Raw genomic sequence first — 18,350 nt, 5'->3', positions numbered from 1 at the left:
TTTGCTTGACAACTATAAAATTTCTTTTAGACATTGAACAGCAGTTTAGTTTCATTTGTGTTACACTTTGTATGTGGTTGTTTGCTTATTTAGAACTTTTTAACAAAGACTAAAAAGGTAACATATTTTGATAATCAGGTATTTGGATTCCCTACACCACTTTAGTTTGGATCATTCAAGTTATAGTTAATTGAAGTGACCTGAATGACCAAAATGATTGAAGTAGTTTTCATGCACATACATGTATATCTGCAAATGCAATAAGAGCAAATAAATGAATTGTTATTGTATACAGGCAACACACTGATGAAGACTGAATCTTTTGCATTTAGTTCACTCAACAAATACTGAGTGCCTGCTAGAAGAAGCCAACCTCTCTTTTAGACACTGGTATTTACATCAACTGACAGATTTTCTCAAGTTTCTTGATGGCAGCATTTTGAAACAAAGATTGTGACATTACTCATTTTGAGAAAAATTCTGAGGTTTTATATCATAAATATTTTGAGTCAAAATTGTAAGGTAATCACATTTCACTCTGTAATTCGTTCCACTGATAGCTCCTATTTTTCTTATGCAGACATCATAATACAAAAATACTGTCACTTCCCATTTATGTAACCTTGAGGCAAATTCCTGGTGTGTAGGGTTCATTGTTTAATGAGTACCTACATTATACCAGGAAAGTTCTAGAATGCAACAGGAAGAAATGGTAAGATAGAATTGTGTATGAATGCTTTCTAATGCCATGAGAAGGAACTTTTATGCTAAAACTTAAGGACCAATCAGGAAAGGAACATGATCAGATATGCTCTAAAGGAAGATCCTTTGGACAACCTCAGAGAGTGCTTTACAGATCAGTGGCTTCCTAATAGAATAAGTAGGCCACAGTACAGTAATTCTGGTGAGAAATAACAAGGGCCTGGGAAAAGAAAATAAGGGGTAGGGAAAAGGAGATATAGACTCAAAAGATAGTATGGAGATAAAATCTACAGAACCTGACAACCTATTGACTATGCTAAAGAAGAAAGAGGAAGCAAAGATGAATGCCAGTTTTAATGCTTAGATGGTCAATGGGAGGCAGATCCCCTACTTGGGTCAGACTGAGGCAGTTCCAAGTCATACTTACAGTGTCAGAGTATTTGGTTATGAGGCATCCTCACTTCGAAAGCTGCCCTGGTTTATATGATAAACTATGTGCCCCAACCCAAGAAAACAATCATTACTCATGATCATTCATGATCAGATTCACGTAATCAGGAAGACTCTGAGAAAAGTGAATGCTAAGTAAATGAACAGCATTTAAGTTAAGGCTCTCCAGAGACAAATCTCCATAAGCAAATAGGTTTGTGCCTGTGGAGGTCAGAAGAGAAACATTGGAGTTGATATGTAGATTGGGGCACTGTCAGCATATTAGAGTCAAAAGGGAATGAAATTACAAAGTAGCATGTGAAAAATAAGGGAAATGCTGGTAATAAAATCCTGGGAAGTACTGAAGTATCATGATAAAGAGGAGGAGGGATTTGCAAAGGAGATTGTGAAATGGCTGCCAGTGACAGATACTAGGAGAAAAATACAAATAAATCATATCATTTGAACAGAGAGAGAAGATAATTCCCATGCAACAGAGTAAAAAAACAAGTAAAATAAGAAATAATATATACCACTGAATAGAGTGATTCTGAAGTCACTGATGAACTTGGCAAGGGTAAATTCCATGGATGATGAATGTAATATCCAAATTACAGCAGATGGAGAGGCAAGCAATATTGTGTGAAGGCAGTGCATAATCTTAAGAAAATCAGAAGATTTAAAGTCAGATAGAGACCCCCACACACACATCTCTTACAGAATGACTTTGGGCAGGTAGTTTTATTTGAACCTCACTCATTCTTCAATCAGTACATATTCATCAAACATTTATAGAGCATTCAATGTGTGGCAGGCACAGAGCTAACCAGCTAACCATGGACAACATATGATATGGAGGAACATGTCTTTTTACATCACAATATGAGTAATGCTCTTACCAGTATATGGGCAGCATGGTTTGCTCTGACTATAAGCCCTATTAGTAATAATTATTTTAAAATTCAGCTAACGTTTACTAAGTTCCTCCAAATGTCAAGCACTGTGTTAAAGACTCCATATGAATTATTTCACTTCATCCATTTAGCATGTTATGTAGACACAATGTGAGAGAGGTACTACTTTTAGTTCTAATCTGCAGGTAAGGAAATCAAGACACAGAGAGTTTTAGGAACTTATTGAATGTCACCCTGGCAGATAAAGAATAGTGAGGAGAGCCCAGATAGGCTGGCTTTGAGCTAGTATTTTGTACCTCTTTCCCTGTCAAGTGTTAGGTCGTTTCTATCTCTTCAACATTGTGTCCTCTAGATTCACTCAGTTCCTGATACATTATAATTCCTGAAATGTTAATAACTGTGGAAGACAAGAAAGAAAGAGAGGGAAAGAGGGAGGAGGGCACAAAAGAAGGAAGGACTACAGTAAGAAACCAGCATGGAGTGACAAGCTTTGCCTAGTAGTTGGAATTTTTATCAAAGAGATGAAAGGCTGGCAGAATCTTCCAGGAAATGCAATGACTGAACCAAGAAAGAGAAGAACAGTCACTCCATATAAGTTTGCAAATGCAGCACTTTTTCATGCCCATTCACCTGTTTGAAGGCCTCACATTCTCTAATCCTCTGTAGTACCTAATCTTTGCCCATGTGATCACAGATGGCATCATTGGGCACCACTTTATTCTACATCTTGATGTGAATAGTCACTAACCTTACTGTCTGGACTTCTTACCCCACGTCTTGCCAATCAAATAAAATGTTAAATTCAAATGACTGTTTTTTTCAGAATCTTGTAGAGCTTTTTATGTAGATGCCCTGGGGTTTCAACAGAAACAAACAATCACTTCTGCGCAAGACACCTTTGGAAATATTAAGCACCTATAAATAATAGATCTCTTTCTGTATGGTTGCTTTTTATTCTCTCATTTTAAACTTTCTTGCAAACCCTACAATTATGAGGCAAGAACAAAACTCCCAGGTGCTTTAGAAAGTACTTGATATTCACTCCAACTGCTACAGTTCTTTCAACACTTGGATGTGTTTCCTGCCCAGGTATAGGTAAATTATACCATGAGTCATAAAAACAAAACAGTCTTTAACATTAAATAAGATGGTTTTAACCACACCAATATTACATAAGCAAAATATAGAAAGGAATTTGTATCTGTCTATTAATTTGTTTGTTTGAAAAGTTTTGGGGGAAAATCATCCTATTTATTCACTTTTCATATACTTTGTATAGACAAGATTACCCAATTGCCAATCACATGTAAAACTGACCTGTTTTTTTCTGAATACATTCTATTTCCTGTGACTGTCACCTATACTGTTCTAGTGTGGTTTTTAAGTTTGAGTAGTATTTTGTGAAACCTGAAACATAAGGTCTTATAGAGCATATTCATACTGTACAGCCAGCCCATTTTTGATAACCCTAATGTGGTCACCAAGAGTCAAGCTCCAAGTACAAATTTTGCTGAGTGTCAACCAATGCCAGGTCACATCTTCAAGAATAAAGGGAAAATTGGTAAGTTTACTTCAGTCTCTATTCAGAAATTTTGTTTGATTTTAGTCTATGTTCCAAGATGCTCAATTTTTAATTGTTTTCTTGATTTTAGGTAACACCATACATTATGTAGCCTGGTCTCATATTCTTCATTGAACAATACAAAATCCAAGTATTGAAAACAAAAAGGACTAGCACTGATCAGAAAAAACTTCTCTTGACTTTTATTGCAGATTGAATTTTGTCCTCCCAAACACCTGGCAAAGGTAATGTCTTCGTTTCACTAAGTACTCCTTAATTTGGAATTACAAAGACAATTAGCTCTCTAAAGAGTTAGAGCAAGTGAGGTGAAAGAGTGTGTGTGGGGGGGCCGGGGTAGGGGAGACTGAACACCAGATGATGTCTATAAATGCCAAGAAAAAATATTACTTGCTCTTGGTAAAATCTTTCAAAGAAAAGCTGGTTTTTTTTAAATTAAAATGTATTTACATTAGTGCTTAGCAAGTATGGGAAAAATCTAATTTGACACATAACATATAATGATTGGCAGTCATGAGTAAGTAGGTTTCTATTCTCTCTGTTAAGTAGATAAGCATTTTTTTTTCCTTTAGAAACATGCAGATCTGCTGAGATGCCTTGAAACAGGGAAAAATGAAAAACTAGCTCCTAGCTTCAGAAAAGAACAATTCATTAAAATAGAGAATAACCTCTATTAGCTTCAAAAGTGTAGGCACTGCAAAGATGAGATACAGTGTTCTATCTCAGGTTATATGTTGACAAAAACTAGTGTAGAAAGGTTGGCTGTATTAATGCTGAATTTGGGGGGGAAAAAGTCTTATATCTGCTTGAGCACTGGACCTAATTCAGTGCTGGTATTCAGTACATGTTAGTTGAGTCTCAATAGCCTAATTTAAAAACAACTCAAATTGTTTAAAATCCCTATAATAATATGTTGACCCAACCAACACATGGTCACATTAGAAAAATGCCCCGGGCCAGGATTTTTCTCACTCTGGACAGTAAAGCATACCATGGATGAGTTATTTGACTTCTTTTGGATTTAGCCTCCTCATATAAAAGGGAGGATAATAATATTTAATTTGCTATTTTAAATAAGAGAATGAAATTTCAAATAATAGAATGCTTCTCTGTAAATTATAGATATTATTGAAAGTCTTAATTTTAGGAAGAATTTTCATTTTCCTTATCTTTAGGATTAAGGAGTTGAACCGTTGCTCTTCATAGTTTGTGTGGTCAGGAAAATGGTCTACATTTAAAGGGAGACCCTAGTTCATTATCTATTGACTGAATAGCCAATAGTATTCTGATTGTTTTGTTCACCCTGTTCAGTGATAGAAGGCATTTTGAAGTCATCTCCTTCCTGTCTGCAGTGTTTCAAATACATTTACAATAAAACACAACTAAGAAACAGTTAAATTTATACATATTCTTAAGATATTAATATTCATACTAGGAGTGTTTGCATAAAATAGCCCCATACCTTCAGTTGAGTGGGCAAGGAAGCAATGTAAAAATCAGCAGAATGCCTTTCTCACCACCTCCAAGAAAACTAAAAGGCTTGAAAGTAAATGTGAAATGGAATTGGCACATAAAATACTCATGTTACAAAAAATGAAACCAAATAGAATGAGTGACTTTGACATTTCTCTTGAATTATATCTTAAATTTTAAAGTCTTCTTGGTCAAAAATATAAAATCACAAAGAGGATTTTTTTTTTATTTGAAAATCACATAATTATCTACACTGAAGTGCCAGCATTCTCTTTTGACAGCATTCTGATTTGGTTAAGTGTTCATTAATCACAGAAAACTATGGCATAAAGCAAGTCTGTTTAAATTACATGTTTTGTTCAGGAGGTTATTGGTTCATATAATTATTTCTTTTATGCCAACTCAAGAAATAAACCTATTATTAGTAAACTTCATTTTTAATACCTAATCACTGTTATAAACATTTTATCACCTGATATGTGTATTGGTGAAATAATGCACATATACTCACATCAAAACCTCATCTCACAGAATGTTGTCAAGCTAAAAAGCAACATTGATCATACCCAGTGAACAGACTCTTCCTGTAATCCATCTGTTATAGGGAACATCTGTTTCAGATTATGCAGTCTGAAGACTGCTCTATTTAAGTGCATCTGAAGATCTTATGTCTTCATTTCTCCAAATGAGTTATATGGTGGCATCAGGATTTTACCAAGATTACTATCACCATATGAAAGTAGCCATCTTTTAGCATGTTTTGAGATATAATGGTAAATGCTCTTTCTACAGTTGCATACCAAAATCCTGAGAGTATAAACCAGCAGTCACCGAAGAACATTGAGACAGCCCTCTCTCCATTATGGCTCAGTCATTTTTGGATAAGTTAAGCACTCAGGGAGTAATATTTCTTCTTCTTTTTTAAGTCATTTGAGGACTACTGATTTGTTTAATTAGTAAAAATATGAAATTACAGATCCTAGATACATGTTTGTCAACTCTTGTTCATTTCTAAGACCATGATAAATATGCTTTCATGTTGCTTTCCAGAAAAAAAAATATGAAAGAAAATCTAAATAAGTGAGAACAAGTAAAAATTTATACTTTAGGAAAAAAAAAAAAAACATTAAATCCAGTGTCCCACTTAGAGTTTAGTCCATAGTATTGTCAAGTGTATACTTATCCTAAGGAAAATGGCCTTATAAATGTGTTGCCCTAGTTTTTCAATGAAAACAATGATTCCAAATTTCTCTCATAGTATGTTTGTGAAAGTAAATCACAGGGATATCTATAAATTACTCATTTCCATGATTTTCTTAATCTGCATTGCAGAATCATAATGAGCCATACACAGCAACCCAACATTGGATTTATAGAAAGCTGTGCAGAAACATGGTACCTTGCATATTTTAGCACCTCATATGGAACTTTCCTACAGGATTTCTTTACTGATCTGTTCTTAGAATTTATGTAATCCTACTTTAATAAATGAATTTCAGAATAACATGTGGATTGCTTGAATTTTTAATTATTCTTGACGGTTTGTACAATAGACTCAAATATCTATTTTCCATTTCAGAAAGATCACCCTGGATGGATGGACAGTATTACTTTTATATTGGAATAAAGTGTATGCAACTCAACTCGTGTAAAACTACATTAAATATTTATGCCTACTTCACCTCCTGGAATTGTTGGTTAATTTACCTTTCACCTGATGTTTGTGATAATTGACCAGGAAGTGTTTGTATTTTTCTAAAAATGAAACAAGGAAATTCTTTAATAAAGATTTTAAACATGATGCTCTGGAGACTGTTACATTGGCAATTAAATGCTTCAGTCAAAAATGACACAAGTCATTTTATCCTACAACCTACTAGTCTGAATCAATCACATAGCTCCATATAGCCTGAGTCAGAGTTCAGCCTTCCAGTGACAACTGCATGCTGTAAAATTAAATTTAGGACTAATGCATTAATTTCTAGTCTTATAAGACTGGTGTGGGGGGGAGTGGGTAATATCTTTTTTTAAAATTTTTGCCTACAAATAGAAGAATCATCATGTTCTAAGTAAGATTGCAAGAGACCAGCAACCAAAGAATCCTCAGAGAGGGCCAATGTCACTGACACCACGCTGACATCTACTAAGCAACAACTCTATGATAATACCATCTTCCAAAAGTGACTTGATGAACCATCACAGTTGACATTTGTTACAAAGCCCTATGGAAAAGAAAAAATGCACACATTTTTTTAACAATTTTAAAAGACTTTGCACAAAGGCTTTCTACAGCCTCTGAGGGATTCCAGCAGACTTTTCCTCCTTGGTTTCAAAACTTTATTCCCTTGGCTTTCCCCTATGCTATCCAATGACTTCCAAGTCCCTCTTATTCTAAGATCCAAATTCCTTACTCTTACCTTCAAATCCCTCTATTGTATGGCAACAGTTGATATTTCCAACATTATCATCTTTCTCCATCCTCTTACTTAACCATTCTGTAACCACAACAGTTTTCTGTTCCTTGGACATGCTGTACTCATTAGTAATTTGGAATTTTATCCCCAAAAAAGTGTTCATTATATTTACATGGCTAACTCTTTATTTATTCCTCAGCTTTCTCTAATGTCCCCCCCCAACACCTGATGCTCACTTCATTTTGCTTTCTTCATTGCATTTATTACTATCTAAAATGATCTCATTCATTTATTTACTTCCTTTTCCTCACCATAATTGTAGATGTCATAAGAGTGGGAAACTTCCTTCCCATTTGCTCCCTTAGCCCCAGGTTCAGCACAGGGCAATGTTTCTCAATACTATTGAACAAATAATTAAATGTATGAGTGAATGAATATGGAATACTTTCCCCCAAAGAGATTAAATTTTACTAGTGAGATAAGTAGGGAAGAATGGAGAGAAGATGGCATAATAATTGAATAAACAATAGTAACAGGCATTTAATATTATACATATTGCCATATCCTATGTCAATAAAGTATAGGCACAGATACAGTGAAATAGATAAAAATGCTGTGGTGAGAGTTTTCAGGAATTCTCTGAAGTTTAACACTCCTGTCCCTGTAAGTCCTTCAGACTTTTTTTATAGTTCCATTCTACTTTCCACTCAGTTCTTAAAACATACATGCATACACACATACTCATTCTCATAAGAACTATTGATTTAAATAGGTACCAGAGAAATGTGACCAATCAAATTATGTTACGCACTTGTATAAATATTATATGGTGAATTCCTCTATTATGTATAAATATAATGCACCAATTAAAAGCTAAAAAAATAAAAACTAAATGCAAATGGCTAAGAATGATTCACACACAGAATTCTGGATACATGGAGTATATGATAAAGAAATAAAACAGGAAAGCTAAATAAAAGACTATGTGTTCCTCTAAAATTATAAGTTCAAGAAGGGAGTTTTAAAAAATTATTTGATATATCAGCCAACTAAAGGCCAGCACCCTACTCCTTTTCCCTATTTGCAGCTACGGGGGACCTATATTAGGTCTAACTTGCCATTTGTAGATTAATATCACACTTGAGACATGAAACCTCTAACAGCTTCCTTTAATCTTCTGCAGTAGGTGCCTCCCCATCTTTTTTTTTTAATTTTTAGTTGTACATGAACACAGTGCCTTTGTTTATTTTTATGTGGTGCTGAGAATCCAACCAGTGCTTCACATGTTCTAGGCAAGCGCTCCACCAATAGGCTACAACCTCAGCCCGCCTCCCCACCTTTATTGCGTCTTCCTCTTTTACCTGGATTTCCTTTGATTCCAGTAGTCACCAGCTACACCTAACTCAATTCCTACCAGAAATTCCCGACTTCTTTGATGTCTCTCATGTCTATGTCTATTTTTAATCTGTATCACCTGTATTTCATCATTAGCAGAGATAAGGGATAAAGAATCTAATGAAACAGTTATTAACTCAGTCCCTGTAACATCACTAGATTTTACTTCATTTTCATTCTCAATACTGGTCAGCAATATCACTGTTCATGTTTGACTCTTCATCACATTTCCCAGGATGACTATTCTTGAAATTTCAACTCTCTTCTGGCTCCAAACTAGCATCCTACCACCTCTGCATTCCAATGTCATCAGAATTTATTCCACTTAAACTTAATTGCTTTAAACTGAAAAAGAAACCTTCAGAAAAACTCCCCTAGTTACCCTCTCAATTCTACCAATTTATTCAAGCATGAAATTTTAGAATATTCTTTCATTCTACTCTTAAATCTTCTTTATAAGATCTTACCTCCAGTTCAGAAACATTTCCTGGTTCTTCACTACCTGCATAATGAAGTTCAAACTCACAGCCCTGATATTGCCTTCCCCAGCCTACTTTTCTCCACCTTTATAAACCCTGCTACTCTGATTGAACTTAAACTATCTTCTGTCTCGATTCAAAATAGTTTGAAATTTTCAGTCTTTGGGCATATTTATTTGCTTATTCACTTCCCCACACCACCCCCTGCACGCGCGCGCACACACACACACACACACACACACACACACAAAGAATCCCCTTTTCTATCTTGAACATTAGTCCATGGCAACCGTTTTCTTGGAGTCCTTGTTTCAGGTCTCCAGTATGATAATCACCATGTTAGAGGTTAAAGGAGAAATGTATCTAATTCATTTTACAGCTTTAAAAGGCAATGGCTCCTCAACAAAAGAAAATTTTGTAACTGAACATTAGGTCACTAGAATGAGTAGATCTGCTGGCCATCTGATGGCAGTACTGGGCAGAACCTTCACTGAGGGTTTTGGGGACTGTCATTTGCTCTGTAATGCTCAACATGAAGATATGAACAGACTATGCCTGTTTTTTCTAAATTTTCTATTTTCCAATAAATATTTATTTTACTGATTCTACATAATAGCATTGTCCCTGGGGAGAAAAAAAAAAACATTCCAGATTATTGCCCATCTGACACTGAATCATTACAGCTATGTATAGCATGTAATGAGATTTTTGCTAAATGGATGGCATCTGTATCAGATGCAGATACTACTGCTGCCACCATTTGTCGCCATTGAGGTATGTGTCTCCCAATCTACGTTCAAAGATGTCAACATGCTTTTAAGAAAACTTTTATTGCCTGATTGTTTAAGTCAAAAGATGGTAAAAATAGGACCATTATTAACAGGTATTAAAAACAAAATATTGACTACTAAATATACAAAGGAAGCTATAAATCTACAAAGGAAGCACTCAGTATATAGTATCTAAAAATATTTCCCCAGGAGTACATCATAGATAAGCCAAGACAAATGTAATAATGATAGTTTCTTTTCATTATTACTATGGTTAAAAAATACGATTTTTAGGAGGTAAATAACACCACCAGTATTTTTTTAGGAGTATCATTACAGTAATCTCTTCATAAATCTTTCATATTTACAAGGATTTTGAAAAATTATCTGTCTACAGGTTATAAAACTCTAAGTTCTAATAAACCTTACTACTAAAGCACATTGTTTTCTTCATATGTAGCTATTCTTTCATTAGTATTGCCATTTTAAACATGAAAAAAAATCACTATGCTAATAATTTAACAAAAATATTTTATTATATAGCATCTTTGTCTAATATTTTATTTTAAAACATCTTTTGAACTATTTTTTAGTTGTGGTTGGATACAATACCTTTATTTTTATTTATTTATTTTCATGTGGTGCTGAGGATGGAACCCAGGGCCTCACACGTGCGAGGCGAGAACTCTACCACTGAGCCACAACCCCATCCCTTAAAACATCTTATTTATACTTATATAACATTACAAATTCAAAATATAACTCTTCCTCTTCTTCCTTCACTTTTCCTGCTTTATCATTTGCAAATATTTCTTAAGGATCTAATATATGTCAAGTACCATGTTGAGTGGAAATTACAGAAAAATAATTATAACCAATGTAACAAGTATTATCATGATATGAAATACATTTTTAAAGCACTTTTTTTTAATGAAAGATGGGTCTCTGCCACTGGATTTTAACACATGGCCAAAACCCCATCTTATCCTTCGGCAACCATTTCCCCTTTGCCACCTCCCGTAGATGCACACTACTAGACACTCAGTGAATGTTTGTTTAGTCTAATTGAATATCCTTAGGAAAGCACTTAACGCATCACAATATAGAAACTTTCTCTAAAACAATTTTTTAAATAATTTTAGAATATATGCTTATTATAGACTTAGAAGACCCAAACAAATATGAATAAGGTTTAAATCATCTAGCCCCATATCCAAGTAATGATTTATTTTTTCTCCAGTATTTCTGTTGCATATTTGTCACATTACAACTGATAACATTCATATTTACATGCAATTATGTAATCCATTTTATTCACTTATTAAATTATGAACATTCTGCATGTTATTAAATAGCCTTTAATACTAGACAGCTTAATGGAAGCCTAGTAGTTTATCATAAGAATTTATAATTTAAACATTATATGATTATTAGACAATTAGTTGTTTAGAATGGTTTATAATTATAAATAATTGTACAGCCATAATCAGTATCCTGGGTACATAAATTTTTATCCCTGTCACTGATTATTTTGCTAAGGACCACATTTTGGCAAATAGACACATAAAATAAAAAGAACTTAAAGCTTTATTATGTTGTAAATTTCCAAGAACATATTTTTCCAGCCAAAGCTTTATAGTAATTAGTACCCATTATTAAAAATATATCTTTACTTTTTAAGAGAGCCAATCAACATTTTTAGAAATTTAATGCTCAGGTGAATTTTTCAGTAGTTTCTTCAGTGTTTCTCAGACTTCCCATAGGCAGTTGTTAATAAATTTCCTTTGAAGAGATGAATAATTAGAATATATGAAATGAAGCACTACAGAACAGCTTAATAAATGAATTTGTTGGCAAATTGTCAAAACAAGGCATTTTGAAGCCTATTCCAATTAGCCATTGCTGCGACAAAAATTAGTAGCTTCAAAAATCCATCTACTCCTTGCTTTCATGGTTTAGGCAGCCAATGGACACTGCTAGGCAGTTCATGCCTAAGGTTTCTCATGCAGATGCCAGCATCAGCTGAAGGCCTCTTCCCTCACTTTGCCTGGGCTGGGATGCCTAGAATAGCTGGAGTCAAGCTGGGTGTACCTTCCTCTTCATAGGCTCCTCCACATGGCTAACTTGGACTTCCTTAGAGAATGGGAGTCCCAAACTTTCACTTGTTTCCCACAACATGCCTTCCAGGAGACCTGTGTGAAGGCAAAGCTTCCTATGACCTTACATCAGAAGTCACACAGTGTCACATCTACCATTATCTATTGGATCCATACAGGACAGCCCAGATTCAAGGTGGGTCAAAGAGGAGGCTCCACTTGTCAAATGGAAATGAGTTACACCTAAAGGGAGGAAAGGAAGCGGGTAATCCTCTTGGGCACAGGCTACCACAAAGTCTTTAATCTATTCTTCAAATGGCATCTCTGTCTGCTACATAATTTAAGTGTGCCTTTATGACACACTTTCTTTCTTTCCTTCCTTCTTTCAGTGGAAACTGCTTCCTAGATTACTAATAAAAGGAGATAGGGTCACTTATCTCTTTCTTCTTTATTTTATTCATTTTTTATTTATATATGACAGCAGAATGCATTATAATTCTTATTACACCTATCGAGCACAATTTTTCATATCTCTAGATGTATACAAAGTATATTCACAGCAATTCATGTCTTTTTACATGTACTTTGGATAATAATGTCCATCACATTCCATCACGATTTGTAACCCCATACCTCCTCCCTTTCCTTCCCACTCCTCTGCCCTATCTAGAGTTCGTCTATTCCTCCCATGCTCCCTCTCTCCCTGCCCAACTATGAATCAGCCTCCTTATATCAGAGAAAACATTCAGCATTTGTTTGGGGGGATTGGCTAACTTCACTTACCATTAGCTTCTCTAACTCTATCCATTTATCTGCAAATGCCATAGAAATTAAAGAAATGCAAATCAAAACTACTCTAAGATTTCATCTCACTCCAGTAAGAATGGCAACTATTATGAATACAAACAATAAGTGTTGGCAAGGATATGGGGGAAAAGGTACACTCATACACTGCTGATGGGACTGCAAATTGGTGCAGCAAATATGGAAAGCAATATGGTCTTGGAAAATTGGGAATGGAAACACCATTGGACCCAGCTATACCTCTAATCAGTCTATACACAAAGGACTTAAAAACAGCATACTCCAGGGACACAGCCTCATCAATGTTTTTAGCAGCACAATTCATGATAGCTAAACTATGGAACCAACCTAGATGCCCTTCAATAGATGAATGGATAAAAAATGTGGCATATATACACAATGAAATATTACCCCTTTCTTCTTTCTAAAAATCAGATTTTACAATCAGATCTGCATTCAAATCTGTTATGCCATTCACCAACAGTTCATTAGAATGGACTCCAATTTCTAGTGCCTAGAACAAACCTAACATACAGTAAAGATATTGACTAAATAATTTATTATTTATTAAATAATTTCAAAGTTCATTATCCACTCTAGGAATACGTTAATGTTTGGAAAACATTTAGTACAGCTCCTTAATATAGTACAGGAGAGTATGACAGCTATTAGTATTATTATTATAACTAATATTCTTCTCATGATATTGTTATTACAGATGTTCTCCTTGTTCCTGTCACCACAGTCTAACAACTTTAGCAACTACATCACATTTATTTTTCTCACCATATGTATAACCACTATTTTAGTGGCTTCAAGACTGATATTGCTGACACATTAGACAAACTTTTACATCCCTAGAACTTGTCAACCTAATAGTTATTTTCTTCACTTCTCTCCTGCAAACCAAATCGTCACTCGAAACTATTTTACCTCTCAAGAAATAGTAACAAATTCTGCCAATCTCCCTTCATAAACATGATCCTACTCTTACATTTCCTACAATAATAATCCCATCTCCTGACTCCTTTTTATTTGTCTGTCAGCACTTTCTGGCCTCACCTTACCCCCTAACTCTACCTTGAATCCACAGTCACCCATGTCTTTAGTATCTTTGATGATAAAGACTAACTCTGCCAAACTCTTAAACCTTAACTTCTCTTGTTTTCCTGGTCCTAGCATTCCAGACTTTGCCAAGTTCCTCAGTTCCCTTCAAAATTATATACTCCAAGCAAACTTGAACTCCAGTACTATTCCAAAATCATTTTATAGCCTCTTCTTTGCACATTTCCATTTTTACTATATCCCTATCCCAACCCTTCCCTGTTATTCTCCAGGGTCACCTCATATTCATCCTATCACTTTCACTTTTGGAGATAGTCTTAAAAAAAAAAAAGTTTTTTCCCACATACCTTTATTCTATTTATTTATTTTTTATGTGGTGCTGAGGATTAAACCCAGGGCCTCACAAGTGCTAGGAAAGTGCTTCACCACTGAGCTACAGCCCCAGCTTGACAGTCTTGTTTTCTACTTTAGTGAAAAAAAAAAAGAGAAAAAAAAAAACAAGTGCCTTCCAAAATGAGCCTTTTTAATTTTGCAATCTCAAAGACTTTCTGTGTTAAATGGCTTCCCTGTTGCTTCCATCTTCTCTCTTGGAGGAAAAACTGCTATTCCCTCTCAAGTTTATCCTGTACTACTCTGTCCACAATCCCAACTTTCTGTCACCCTTCTGATGAATAGTCCATATCTATCAAATCTTTAGTCTCTACCATATGCTGCTGGTTCTTCTCATCCTGGGTAAAAATGCTCATCCTTCATATCCTGAAAACATCATTTGCCCCAATGAGGCTTTTAAACTCTTTCTCCATCTCGTTGTTTCTTTCTTGTTGACAGTCTCAGAGGTCTTCACTAACTGCTCATTCTTTTCAGCACCAAATCATTTCTTAGCTCCTTGCAGTCTAGTAAAGTCCTTACCTCTCAGTCATCCCAATCACCAAATCCAGACAGCAACTTGCTACATGTGTAGCAAGTTCAGAAAATAACAACAATAAAGCACTTAAAGGTAGAATTTTTTTCATTGAAAATAAAAGCATTCTTGCAACTTGAATTGTCTACATTAAAAAACAGAAAAAAATGTCAATGAGATAACTGACATTGCTTTTAGCTATCACAGTATAAATAGCTGTGCATTTTTAAATGCTATTAAAATCACTATTTTATAGTCAATAATACAATGGTACATTTCTCCTCAAATCAGATCATGGTTTCTTTTTAAAGATGAAGTTCATGTTCACAAAGATTAGTCATCACTACGCTATGCAATTCTTTCAAGATCAAAAAAGAATTAACCTCCTCTGATTCACTACCTACACTGCCTTACACAAAGATAAATAAAAAGAACCTAATTTCAGTCTTGAAATTTTCATCAACTCTACACATGTCTCACTTCTGGTATATGTCCTTACCTTATCAATACTATCATTTCTTCAGAACCCTTCATTGTCTTTTGTTACAGTCTAAGATACTTAACAGAACACATCACAATTTTATATACTGTAGGTTTATTCAACATGAAAATGGGATTGCTTTCGTTTCTGGAAGCATTGACTATCACTCTGTTGCAACCTCTGTTGCAACCTCTGTAAGCTGTGATAGATTTCAACAACTATAGTTGATATTGATGTTTATACCCTGTATCTGCTTCTAATTATTATTTTTTCTTTTCCTATAAAACATAATGCTAATTGGTAGTTGCCTCCAGGCACAAAACATCAGAAAAATATCCAATCTATAATTAAATTCCCTGCAGAAATCCTAGAAACCAACTTGCATCCCATAATTTTTCCTGTCAATTTTCATTACTAAATACATATTTCATTAAGATGATTATGTAGTTTGATGAGATCCACACTGGCAATACAATTTCTTCTGGCTCCTCATAATGAGCTGTACTTAGCTTTGCCCTTTGCCTTTTGCCTTCAGGTCCCCCAGGTCCACCTGGAATAGTAATTGTGGAGGAAATCACCGACAGCACAGCCACACTCTCCTGGAGTCCAGCAGCTGACAACCACAGCCCAATCTCCTCCTATAACCTGCAGGCTCGCAGCCCCTTCTCCTTGGGCTGGCAAACTGTAAAAACAGGTGAGTCCCAAGGCAAAATCAGACACAACCAGAGCTTCCTATCTCATGATTGATATCTGTTTACAATCTCACTAGGATCTTTTCTAGGTTCTGAAATCTTTTTATTATTTATTACACTATTGACCACCGTTTGCTTCTTTTTATGAACTGAAAAAAGCAAGCTACCTTTCTTTCCTCTTAGTTTCCAAACAGGGAGCACATCGTGTTTGTTTGTTGAAATCATTTTGGACTTACATAAAAGTTGTAAAAATAATACAGAGTTTCTTCGGACCCACTCCCCACCTTCCCCCAATAATAAAATCTTACACAGCCACAATACAGTTATCAAATCAGGAAAGTCACATTGGGACAATTCTCTCAGTCGAGCTTCAGGCCTTATTTGGATTTCACCCAGTCTGATAATGCAATTTTTCTTGGTGCGTAGTTCTGTGAAATTCTTTGTAATTTTATTTTATAGATTCAAGAAGCCACGGGAAAATTAGGATATAGGAGTGTTCCATTGTCCCCATTCCTTGTGCAATGCCTTTATAGTCACATATCTATTTATAAAAAAATCTAACATAAATTGTATTATTTAAAACATTATAGTATTTTAATGACCACTTTTAAGATGTTTCCATTATAGTTGTATTATTCCAAAAATTATTTTCATCTTTTTATATTTTAAAACTAAATTCCCCCTATTTCTTCAATGCACTGTCCAGCAAGGACGTGTAACCCCAAACTCACCTCCTGACAGTAAGATATGCTTTTAACATGGTATTTGAAAAGTATGTAAGACCATAAAATGAAATGAACTTTAAAATCACTGTTTTAGGTATTTAGGATACATTGATGAACACTAACAACAAGAACATCTCTGCCTTTGTAAAAATTGCACTGTCATCATGAGGATAAATAATTAACAGAAAACAAAATAAGCATATAAATTGCATAGTATGTCAGAATTTGATGTGTGCTGTGGGAAAAAAAATAAATTGTGTTGATATGGTATGGTAGAAGTACACTGGTAAAGCAGTATATTAGTTGGTGTGGGCATCCATAGCAAACCATACACTGAGTATGTTGAACTGAAATGTATTTTCTCACAGTTTTGGAAGTTGGAATTGCAAGGTCAATTTTCTGGCTGACTCGGTTCCTGATGAAGGCTCTCACATGCAAATGCTCTGGTGTCTCTTTTTATAAGCATACTAAGAAGAGAACACCCTTTTGTGATTACTTAAAACTTTATTCCTTAGAGACCCCATTTTCAAATAAAGCAACCCTGGAGGTTAAGGATTCAACATATGAATTTTAGAAGGACACAATTCAGTTCACAACAGGAGGTTATAATTTGAAATAGAGTGGCCAGCATATGCCTCATGGAGTTGGTACATTTGAGTGAACTTTTAAAAGAGATGAGGATTTAGCTATGCCAATACCAAAGGGGAAATCAGCCCATGTAGAAGGACAAACCAATGTGAAAGTATCAGAAGACTAATGAGGGAGGGGCAGAATGAGATTTGGAAAAATGGTAGAAGATGAGTTTGGAGAGATGTTGGCAGTCCCACATCCTGAAAGAATGGAGAAATACTGGAGAACTGATATTCCCTGTCTTATCTTTTAATACATTCATTCCAACTATGTTGGAAATAGATTATGAAACAGGTGAGGAGAGGAGGCACTACACTGGTTAGGAAGCTATCATTGTTGAGAGATGGTATTGCTTCAGAGTGACAAAGGACAAGTCATAAAATTAGTCATTTGAAACATTTGGAGTCTCAAGTTTGAGGTTTAGGATAAAGTTATAAATTGTAAAATTGTCACATAAATTGTATTTAAAGCCATAAGGTTGCATGTCAACTCAAAGAAAATAAATATAAACTAAAGAAATGAGTATGAAAATCCAGTCCTGGAATATTCCAATAGTAAAAAGTTGTTGAGAAGGGTAATCAGCCAAAGGATACAGACAGGAAGTAATCATTGGGAGAAAATAAAATCAAAATAATGTGATTTGTTGGAAGGAAAAAAAATGAGACTATCACAGAAGAGAGTAAATATTTCAAATGTGGCTGACATGTCAAATGAGTACTGGAATTGACCACTGGTTTTAGTTATATGAAGACCATTGGCGACCCTTGATAATATCAGTTTTAGTGCCATGGTAGGCAATAA

General features: G+C 34.9%; 1 protein-coding gene across 1 annotated transcript in view; it reads left to right on the top strand.

Moving 5' to 3' along the window:
- Cntn5 (contactin 5) overlaps nucleotides 1-18,350 on the top strand; it is a 1,252,743-nt gene that overhangs the window by 1,169,022 nt on the left and 65,371 nt on the right. Inside the window, exon 17 of the mRNA XM_058570757.1 lies at nucleotides 16,038-16,196. Coding sequence (XP_058426740.1) covers nucleotides 16,038-16,196 — 159 coding nt within the window. The remainder of the gene's footprint in view (nucleotides 1-16,037; nucleotides 16,197-18,350) is intronic.

This window comes from Marmota monax, unplaced genomic scaffold, assembly GCF_021218885.2.
Source record: "Marmota monax isolate L192 unplaced genomic scaffold, Marmota_monax_Labrador192_F-V1.1 WCK01_AAM20220418_F8-fsc00045, whole genome shotgun sequence".
Classification (NCBI taxonomy): Eukaryota; Metazoa; Chordata; class Mammalia; order Rodentia; family Sciuridae; genus Marmota; species Marmota monax.
The sequence above is the reverse complement of the archived record's forward strand: the minus strand, read 5'-3'. Positions and strand labels throughout refer to the sequence as shown.